We start from the raw sequence: 10712 nt of genomic DNA on the forward strand, positions 1-10712 counted from the left end.
TACATCGTCAAGCTTCACTACAAAAAAACAAATTCTAGGTTTAATATTTCTTGATGCTTAAATAAGGCGCCATGTTTTCAACATTGCATGCTAGTGCATCTTATCAAAATGATATTAACACAGATTTAATGTACTTACTTGTGTTTTATCTTATCTGACACACACCACAGAGGGATTTATGTGGGATCAGCATGCAATGCTGGTTTTGCCGTGTTGACAGATAATCTGAGAAGAAAAGAATTCCTTTTGTTGTCTGATTCTTGATACTGTCAGACATCATCTGTGCGGTGAAATGTTAAATTGTTTATGTGGAAGCATCATGCAATTTTGCGGTGTCAGTGAGTGAAGTTATAATTAGAACCACAGCAGTATACCTATTTGTAAATGTCTACAGCCTTGAGGAAAAAAGGACTACTTTGTAGAGAAGCAGTATGCTAGTTTACTGTTGTGTTAACTGACTGAGAGCAATAAAGCAGATATGAAGAGCTACTACACAAAAGAGCATCACTCTACATTCAGTCTAATAAAATGAACGACAGCCTTATTCTCAACAATATTCTGTGAAAGAATTTTAAGTTTTGTGATTTTTTTTTTTTTGCAAGTTAGACCATGAACGCAGGACTTTCAGTCTTAATTGACAGAGGTGCTTAATGGCCGCGGGTCGCTCAGCTGAAGTACAGATGCAAACTGCAGAGCACATTCCTGCAACCACTGGTCAGACTCAAGTTCGTCGGCCTGGTCGCACAGAAAACCCTCCACCTCTCACCGGCTACCATTCTCACAACTCTCTCCCTCCTCCATCTGCCCCCTCCCTCAGTCTCATCCCACTATCTCCCCCCTCCCTTTCTCCATCTCTTATCCAGATGCAAAGAGCAGTCAGTAATCGGATGAGAGCAGATTTGATTCAAAAGGCTTCCCTTAAAATCTCAGCCAGTAGGATTTAAAACTCACTCTCCTGCCTCGCCTCTTACCTCCCCATACCCCCCCCCACCCCACCCCACCCCACCCCTCAACCCCCGCCCTCTCTGGCTGTGTTAATGCACTTCACTATCCAGCAACCCCTAGCAGTCATTTTAATCACATGGAACAATGGCAGGGTCCCAGGGACAGAATGGCAAAAGGGTAATAGCACAGCTAAAACACTCAGTTGGTTTCAAGCATTCATTACAACACTCATTATTGAAGCAATTTCCCATCTGGAATAAAGGCCTAAAATCCCCTGATATCAACTTCAGGCACAATGTAGATATCAGCTGTTTAAGGTGAGAGACCAGGACGCCCATAGTGGCCAAGGTGTTTGGAGCACTGCACCACTATTAAGGCGACATATAAGGTAGCGCTCTAATTTAATTTTTAACAAGTTTCAGACCGTCTTCTATATCCACTCAAAGCATTATAGATAGAGCCCAGTGGCAAACAATTAAAAGCAAATCTCTTTCTTCCACAGAGTCACTCCCTCCTTCACTCCCTTCCTGTCCTTTTCACTTCAAACAAATTAGAGGCAAATCCACTTGGTCATGTGTTTTGACTGGGACATCCATTCAAATAGTGAGAGAGAGAGAGAGAGAGAAAGAGAGAGAGAGAGAAAGAGATTGCTGCAGGGACGCATACGATAAAATCAAGGAAAATATTCTGTCCTATCAGTTTTCAAGGTAAGATAAAGGAAATAGCATCATGACAATTGAATCCATTAAAAAAATGTGAATACATTGTATTATCAGAACATGTAGGAAGGTGCTATGGCTGGGGTGATTTGTATTGTACTGCTTTACCATGAAATCAGCAACATAATCTCATTTTGATATTATTTAGTGCATCGTTTTTCTCCTTGAACTATTCTGTTTCAGTAAAGTCAGCTTGTAGCGATTGTCTAGATTGTGAGTCTTTTTTCACTTATATTCAGCCTTGATTACATTTGTCACACTTTATGAGTTTGTCCATTAGGTGATTGGTTTACTGCTAAACATTGTTCATTTAATCATGACATTACCAAATTCAATAGCCATCAACACTAAGTAACAGCTCACTGGAGTGATAAATGGCACGAACATCCTGACAGCACAACCCCTATCATTGTTGTGAATTTGCCAAGCGCTGAAAGGTGAGTGACTGTCAAATAACAGATAATAGTATTGATACAGTGATGACATTATTACAGGACATACTGGTTTGTGTTTACAGTCAGGGTGTGGATGTGTGTTCTCAACAAGTGTCAGATCATCTGAAGAACAAATGCCTTTGCTGTTATGATCGATTGTACTACGTCATGCCTGAATATTCAATACAATGTGTGTGTGTGTGTGTGTGTGTGTGTGTGTGTGTGTGTGTGTGTCTGTGCTTGTGTACACACCCACACATATGTGTATTGGTGTTGGTGTGTGGATATCTGTGTGTGTGTGTGTGTGTGTGTGTGTGTGTGTGTGTGTGTGTGTGTGCGTGTGCGTGTGCGTGTGTGTGTGTACCTGCATGTTTGTGAAGGCTTGCAAAGTAGTTGAGGGCCAGTTTGAATTGCAAAATAGAACTTGCTTAGAGACCGAAGGCGGAGAGTAGAGCTCGTCAGGTAAAATTCCAACATGGGGTAGTAGCACAGGCAGTGTTACTAGTGTTATAGAGAGACAAATTAGGAAAGTTTAACAATTGAATTCTGCTCTTGTTCATTTCCTTGTCTCTCCTTTTCTTCTTCATTTCAGGATCATCAGCTTGCCTGTCATCTCTCCCTGTCTCCATTGGTGACAGTGCCTAACAACCATTACCATGGGTGAAATGGAGGAGCTGCGAAAGGAGGCGGACAGCCTCAAAGACCAGATAACTGTCAGTAGGCCCATCCATCTTACCTGTAGTAAAGCAAGAAAACATTTTGTCTGTCCACAATATTTGTCAGTGAGATTATAAGATTATACGGCTTTGCCTCTCTTAGGACCTGAAGATGCGTTCCTCAAACAACCTTCTGAGACGTGTTCAGTCTCCTCCCCATCCCCCATAACAACTTGCCCCCCCCCCCCCCAAAAAAAAAATATTGATCATGACAACCAGAGGTGGAAAGAGTATGCTACTAAAAAATCCTACTCAAGTACAAGTACTGTTACCTTGCTGAAATTAGTAGCTATTAGAAGCTATTTAAAATGTACTCAGAGTAAAGGTTACTGAGTTACTTTTTAGAAAACAGAACGTTGTTACATGTGATTTTTTCCATGTATTTCAAAAAAGGATGAGAGGACAGAGTTCGAACTAGACTCTTTTAATTGGACAAATGACAAATTACAAAATGTAGTGCTCAAACAAAGTAAAACCAGATTACTCTTATCTTCTTTGCTGACTGACCGTTTACTGTGAATGGCTCCACAATTGGCCAATTTACGATGATCCAGTTTCTGATGCTTATGGAGGGAGAGCACACAAAATTTGTCATTAGTTACTGACCACAGTGGAGATCAATAATGGCAGTAACCTGACCTCCCGTGTGTGTGTATGTGTGTGTCTGCTCCCCAGGCAGCCCGTAAGACGGTGCAGGACACCACACTGCAAGAGGCAGCAGTCGCGATAGCCGTGGTGGGGCGTGTCCAGCTGAAGACCAGGAAGACACTAAGGGGCCACCTTGCCAAGATCTACGCTATGCACTGGTCCACCGACTCCAAGTAAATACACAGAGTGAAAGAAGACGTGCTGTTTTATTTCACAGCCAAGATTTGTTGATTTTTACATCAAATTCACTTCAAACTAAGTGTGAAGACAGCCAATAAATGCAGGAGGGAGTTCTGGTTAGTATATTAGATTTGTGCAGTAATCACACAGCTTTTAACTGGATGAATTAACAGGAACATGGCTCAGGCCGCCAGTCATTCATTTTTCAGTTGAATTTGTCACTAACCAACCTCCTTTCATGTTTCCTCTCTTCTCACTCTCTCTCTCTCTCTGTCTCTGTCTCTGTCTCTGTCTCTCTCTCTCTCTCTCTCTCTCTCTCTCTCTCTCTCTCTCACTCTTTGCTGCTGTCACTCTCTCCTAGGCTGTGTGTCAGTGCCTCACAGGATGGAAAGCTCATAGTGTGGGACACTCTCACAACCAACAAGGTAAGGCAGAGTAAAAGGCTGTGTCGTGATTGCAGCCAGTAGCGGATATGAGTGAACCATTAGATTAGATGTACTCTATATGATGCCATAAAACAAATAAGTTCTGAATTTGCTTTCCTATTGCCAAATTTTTGAAGTAGGGGTAGCTCTGACAAAGTCGTTTCCCAGTCTTCTAAATCTGTGGGACCACTACAGCCTAACTGGGATCTGGTCAAAACTGTGTAGTGTGCATCCACCATTAAACACAAGAAAATAACAACATACTTCAAATACTTCCACTACTGATGTGCTTGTGGTTTTCATTCAAATTCAGTAACTGAAGCCAGTGCATTCAGTTTCAGCGGTTGAAGACAGGAATATCACTATTTCTGTGTCTCCCCAGGTGAGCGCCATCCCTCTCAAGTCATCATGGGTGATGACTTGTGCCTATGCACCTTCAGGGAACATGGTGGCTTGTGGCGGACTGGACAACATGTGCTCCATCTACAACCTCAAGGGCAAAGATGGGAACGTCAAGGTGATGCGTGAGCTGGCAGCACACACAGGTAGGACTCCAAATGCAAAGCACTATGGCTTTTACAGACATTAACTGGAATGCAACTTTGGAATTGCATAGCTGCATGAATATAAGCCTTTTTTTTGTGTTTGTCCCTTGCCCACTTATGCGCTTTTGTTTATTTGTGCGCTTGTATGGAGCATTAATAAACTTACTTTTTGCATTCAAGGTACTTCCTATCTGTTTATGTTTTGATTTGTTGATTACTGCTTGGAATTCACATTACTCATTACTCACACACTTGTCATGCACCTCATATGATATTTCTTCGGTTACCCAGGTTACCTGTCCTGCTGTCGTTTCATTAGTGATAGCGAAATCATCACCAGCTCAGGCGACTGCACTTGGTAAGGATATAATATGACTAAGATATTCTGAACTAAGAAGTATTGCTGCTTCTCTCTTGTACTCTGTAGTTGATACAGAAGAGACACTTGTCTCTGGTCTTTTTGGATTATCACCCGTCCTCTTTGCTCTCCCTAGTGTACTATGGGACATTGAGACAGGGACACAGAAGACTGTCTTTGCGGGCCACCTGGGAGACTGCATGTCCCTGGCCGTGTCTCCAGACTTCAAGATGTTCATCTCAGGGGCGTGTGACTTCACGGCCAAGCTGTGGGACATTCGGGAGGGAACATGCAGACAGACCTTCGGAGGCCATGAGAGTGACATCAATGCAATTGGGGTAAGGATGAGGAGGCTCCCATCTTCCCGGTTCAGTTTTGTACAGAGCGTTGAACGTTTCGCTCAAGAAGATGATCAAACCTGTGTAGTAGACGCTAATCGCTTCTCCCTTCTCTTCCCTCCAGTTCTTCCCCAATGGTAATGCGGTGATAACAGGGTCGGATGATGCCACCTGCAAGCTGTACGACCTGCGAGCCGACCAGGAGCTCATCACCTACCAGGACTCCACCATCATGTGTGGGGTGACCTCCCTGGCCCCCTCCCTGTCTGGACGGCTGATACTGGCTGGGTATGACGATTTCAACGTCAACATCTGGGACACGCTGAAGTCTGAGAGAGTGGGTGAGTAAAGACGGAAAAGAGAGAGATGGAGTTGATTAAGCGGCCTTTTTAAAGAGATACAATGTATGTATTTACAGTATGTAGACACACATACCAGAACAACATGAGCTCATGTACAGTACACATGTTAAACAGACAACAAATTACTCTGTTGTGTAATGAAACATCCTTTTACCAAACATAAAACATGCACTGAGTACTGAAAGTACTTTTTAAAGCTGATGATGGTGCAAATTAAAGTGAAGAGCTGTGATTATAAACATACAGTATTTGCTCACATCATGTCCTCTCTCCTGTGTGGCGGTCCAGGAGTGCTGGCTGGTCACGACAACAGAGTGAGCTGTATCGGCGTATCTACGGATGGAATGGCGTGTTGCACGGGATCCTGGGACAGCTTCCTCAAGATATGGAACTGAGGCCGTTCCTCACCAGCAGGCGGAAGGCGAGCAGGAGAGTGGGGGTGTTAACATCTGCCTGGGAGAAAGAGAGGAAGATAACAAGAGAGGGGAGAATTGGAGTTTGAGGGAGGGATGAGGGATGAGGAACCACATAGGGTGAGAAGAGGGTATTTTCACTGTGCCAAGTCCTATCTAATGTTGGAGAGGGGTTGTGATATGAGGAGGAATTTCTCTTCTCTCTTCCACTTCTCTCTCTCTCACCTTTCTTCTCAAGTTACGGGGGAATATGGCACGGGAAGTGGGGGTCTAAGAAAAGATAATTCTTATCAATAGTGAATTATATTCAAATCGAATCCAATCGATTAAGATATGCACATTTCTTGCAGCAATTGAAAGGATTACCCAATGAGAACAGTTGCCAAATGGAAATGGTAGACATTGGATGAGATACAAATAAATACATGTCCAGTTTCAGCCTATGTAGGTTCATTTTATATCAACCAGAAGTTATGATGTCAAATTAATTATATGAGCATTTGCGTTTCGTTTCAAACTGCTGTTTGTTCTTAGTTTTGGTAGATTTCCCTAGATACTGTAGTCCTTATATTTACTTTTTCTTTCCATTTTCTAAATTACATTAGAATGGAGTTATAGCTTGCAAATGTCTACATTAGTGTTCAAGAGTTGTTTTGTATGTGTTTGATAGACAATATTTACCATGAGTTGGGGTCTGATTTTTTGGCCTACTCCCCACTAGCTAGACCTGAAAAGTGCTTTGAGTAAACCGTTGGATTGACAGATGGGATAATCAAATGGGTCTCATGGTCCACTGAGCACTTACAAAAAAGATGACCCATTTATCATAGGACATGGGCAGTTCTTGTATGAGTGTGTATATGGATGATAATGGCTACTGTATGCATATGAGCAACACATAAAAGTCTGTATATAACAGCTTATCTTTTCCTTTTTGCATGGTACAAGATCAACCTGAATGATGGTTCATGTACATACAAAAAAAAAATCTGCTTAAAACTAGTTTTGTCATTGGTTTCTATATTACATCAGCAAGCTCTCACTAGAATTTGGACTGCCTTTCTTTCCAACACTGGATACACACTGTGCATAGTAAAGCCATAGTACCTTTCTTAAGACTTTCTAATAAATGTGGAACTCTGCATCAGACGTGTCTTCAGTTAAATTCTTTCACTCATTTACCGTTGATATGTGGACTTCAGATATGGGTAACAATTTTGTATTGATCAGAATGCTAATATTTACCTGGATTGATATGGAGTAAGCCATCAAAGATAAAAAAAACCCCAAAAAACCTTTGTGTATCAGTACTGGTAAAAAACAAATCTGTTAAAAAAAAAACTAAAACTAAACTACTTTAGTGCAACAGCTCACACCAACAATTTAGGATTGACCTTCACTGTAAAAACCTAGAATATGTACAGTAATCCAGGATGATTAGAGTGTAACATATTCGAAAAATTCATACAGTAATGGTGGGACCAATTGTGTGGGTGGGATCAATTTTTAAATGTTCATGTCTCAGTAACACAAAAGGGCCCACTCTAGGGTGTTTATTTAAACCAGTTACAGCTTCATTGTAAAACATATTCAATAAAGTACCCAACCGGCAAAACCAAGTGGTGTGGTCTTAAGCCAGTTGCATGAGACGCTGACATTCACACATTACTAGTTTGTTTTTGGGAATATTCAGTGTGAGCTTTCATTCTGTCTATGCTGGAATAGCGGAGTAGAAACTGAATTTTATTTTTGAAAAAGCTTTATTAAAAAAAAAAAGTTCTTGCAATATATTAGCCTCTTGTGTATGCAACACTTGAAGTCCTGTCTTGAGAGGTTTCCTCTCACAAAGGGAAAGAAATCACTTTACATTAAGACATAAATTTAAAGCAATGAATCATGAAAGAAAATTATTTTATTTATATTTACAAAAGGAAAAAACAGGATGGAAAACTGATAGTGCATAAAGTGGCAGTTGAAATTGAAAAGGTAATATACACATCAAAATCAGTTTAGAGAAACTGTACATTTAAATGCTTATTTTAAGAATTATAAAAGTAGCAGGACTCTGCAACGCATCATCTGTTCTCCTTATCCAGAGCCACGGTCAGGACTCTGCGGTCCACCTGTCCAAGCCTCTGCCTGTCTGGGGTCGACACCTTCAGCTTCATCTGGAAGGTGGGGGGAAAGTTCAGCGTCTCACTTTCTGCATCGTGACTTTATTTGGACAACCGAATGGCTTAACATCACTTTTGATCAAGCTGATGAAGGTGCAAATTAAGTGAAGAGCTGTGAGTATTACTAGAGGTGTGTGCATGCTTAGGTAGCCTACCTGAGGATTTTGGTCCCTGGGAGAGTTGGTCTCTTTAAGGATCTGCAGTGGGGAGCGACCTTCAGCCAGTCCATTGCCTAAAGATAAGAGGGTGAAAAAAAGGTCAAGCAACAACAGATAGATTCACTCAAAGCTCACACACACACACACACACAGAGAGATGGAGCGAGCGAGACAGAGCAAACTTTCTACACACCTTTCTGCTTCAGTTTTGCAGACTGTCCCTTGTTTTCATTGGTAATGTTCTTGACAGCCACCCGGACAGCAAGAGGAGAGGAGCCTCCTTTTCCTCCACGTGCTTGCACTCCTCTGGCTCTTAACCCAGTGGCACCAAAGCCCTTTCCCAGCCACTGGGGCTTGAACACCACCTGACTGGGGCTCTTTGAGTCAAAGGTGGGGCAGCGGATGCCGGTGGAGGGCTGTGGCCGCTCTTGTCTCAGGACTGGGCTAGGGACAGTTGCTGGCTCCAGTGTAGTGGGCGCAGGAGAATCTTGAACTGCCAGCTCTTGTGTTTCAACTGAAGATGGCATCTGCACTGCATCTTCTGGCTGCTCTGAGGATGCTGGAACCAGGGCAACATCTGTAACAGTGGGTACAGAAGGCTGGACAGGGGTCATAGGGCACTCTGGGTCAGAGTTGATAGATGGAAGGGCATAACAGTGGTCAGTTCCATCCCCGAGTGGCTCTACTTCTACACTAGACACGGGGGATGAAGTACTGTCATGGTGCACCTCAGCAAAGATCTGGGACGGAGCTGCTCCCTCGTGACAAGTTATCAGGCTCATACTCAGTCTCTTGTGAAGAGGAGACTCCCTGGCCTCTTCTGCCTCCTCCAGGGTCAGATCAGCCTCAGTTTCCACTTCCACCTGAGCCTCCTCAAGATGCACAAAGGGGCTCAAGTCACCCATGCTCTGGAGACGGGGCAGCAAGGGGGTGCTCAGGAGGTTAGCATGCTCAGCCAGGGAGCCAAAGGTCTGGGATGGCTGAGAAATCAGAAGGGGCTCGCCGGAACCCAGCTCTTCATCCACAACAACCTCCTCCTCCACATTGAGATTCAAGTGCCCGTGAGGGGGTGCGGGGGCTTTGTCTTCAACCTCACCGTGGAAAAGCATGCCCAGCCGACGAGCGAAGGAGCCAACTGTCGCTGTGGGAGAAACGGATGAAAAATGTTTCAAAGAAGCTCATGTTATAGGAATTTTCTGCAGGTGAGGAAATACCTAACTGAAGGTTGTGGTTTACTAAACGGTTACCTCTCATGGCATCTCTGGCAGGGGTGCGGGCAATGCCAATTGTAGGTGATCGGGGATCAAAGGATGGCAGAGCACATTCAGTCTTCACTTCAACTGAAGTTTTGGACACAGGCCCACCCACCTAAGAGTAAACAGAACACAGAAACAGATTGCGTATGGTTAAACTACTTTCCCAACAACATCATATTATTGCCATTAAAGAGTTTTTTGGTGCAATACAAAACCCGGTAATGTGGTAGCAAGCCAACTAGCAGTTTACCTGAATAGGTGTACGATCAATGTCTGTTGAAGGAGAACGTGGATCCATTAGCCGACCGACTCGGTCGTGTTTGATGGTTTGCCTGGAGTCTGGTTTTATCGTTGAAGACACAGTCATCTTGCTCTCACTGGATCCCATGATGATAATTTAGCTCACTGGCAAACTGGTTATCTGTACAGAAGACAAAACCAGCCTCGTATAACATGCAGAAGACAAAACCAGCCTCGTATAACATGCCATATTCCGTGTTGGTAAGTTAGCTCACTGCGTTTGAACTTGAACTTACTACGCAACTAAGTTCATTTAACATTTGAAATCAACTTTAATACTAATTACTGAGATAATGGGCTAGCGAATGTTAGCACCGACAGCAATCATGCTAGGTAACACGATAGTTTAAGTTTCCCAACTCACTCTTCAAATCGAGGAAGTCGTATAAAAGTTAACAGTTGTATGTTTTATTGAATGCAACTGCTTTGCGTCAGCTGAGGCGAACAGTTTCTAATACTTCCAAGTTACTGCGAGCATTTTCTGTCTTACCTTACACGAGACGAAGACTGTACACACAGAGTAATTCCCCCTTTTACTTCTTTCACTGGTAAACACGGGGAGAACACACGTATTTTAAAACATTTAAATGGGGGCCGCGTGCATGTTATTTTCAAACTGACCAATCTGCGTACGCGTCTCCCCGCCTTCTCTCCGCTGACTGGTTTACGGCACACTATTCAAGAAGTGGGCGTGGCGTCCCGATGATAACACATTTGAAAGTAACAGTCGTCTGTTTATCA

At 43.1% G+C, this 10712-nt stretch overlaps 2 protein-coding genes across 3 annotated transcripts; one reads left to right on the plus strand and one right to left on the minus strand.

Annotated features, from left to right (window-relative positions):
- Positions 1–1550: 1550 nt before the first annotated feature.
- Positions 1551–7220, plus strand: gnb3a (guanine nucleotide binding protein (G protein), beta polypeptide 3a). Of its 2 annotated transcripts, XM_071516239.1 has the most exons (10): positions 1581–1652; positions 2003–2101; positions 2691–2811; positions 3490–3635; positions 4004–4067; positions 4450–4612; positions 4904–4970; positions 5107–5308; positions 5433–5649; positions 5959–7220. In XM_071516239.1, exons 3-10 carry the CDS (start codon positions 2755–2757, stop codon positions 6063–6065), a joined length of 1023 nt encoding a protein of 340 aa, XP_071372340.1. In that variant the 5' UTR covers positions 1581–1652; positions 2003–2101; positions 2691–2754; the 3' UTR covers positions 6066–7220. The 2 variants fall into 2 exon arrangements, with proteins under 2 accessions (XP_071372331.1, XP_071372340.1); XM_071516230.1 differs by lacking the exon at positions 2003–2101 and having other exon boundaries at positions 1551–1652.
- Positions 7221–7977: 757 nt separating this feature from the next.
- Positions 7978–10536, minus strand: cdca3 (cell division cycle associated 3). The gene is made up of 6 exons (XM_071516652.1): positions 10462–10536; positions 9922–10092; positions 9663–9783; positions 8609–9556; positions 8413–8489; positions 7978–8251 (listed from the first exon to the last, which is right to left on the minus strand). Exons 2-6 carry the CDS (start codon positions 10057–10059, stop codon positions 8159–8161), a joined length of 1377 nt encoding a protein of 458 aa, XP_071372753.1. The 5' UTR covers positions 10060–10092; positions 10462–10536; the 3' UTR covers positions 7978–8158.
- Positions 10537–10712: the final 176 nt, after the last annotated feature.

The sequence above is a fragment of the Centroberyx affinis genome, unplaced genomic scaffold, assembly GCF_046629955.1.
Source record: "Centroberyx affinis isolate AG114_WGS23_722 - 3 ecotype Tasmania unplaced genomic scaffold, CSIRO-AGI_Caff_v1 ptg000035l_1, whole genome shotgun sequence".
NCBI classification, from domain to species: Eukaryota; Metazoa; Chordata; class Actinopteri; order Beryciformes; family Berycidae; genus Centroberyx; species Centroberyx affinis.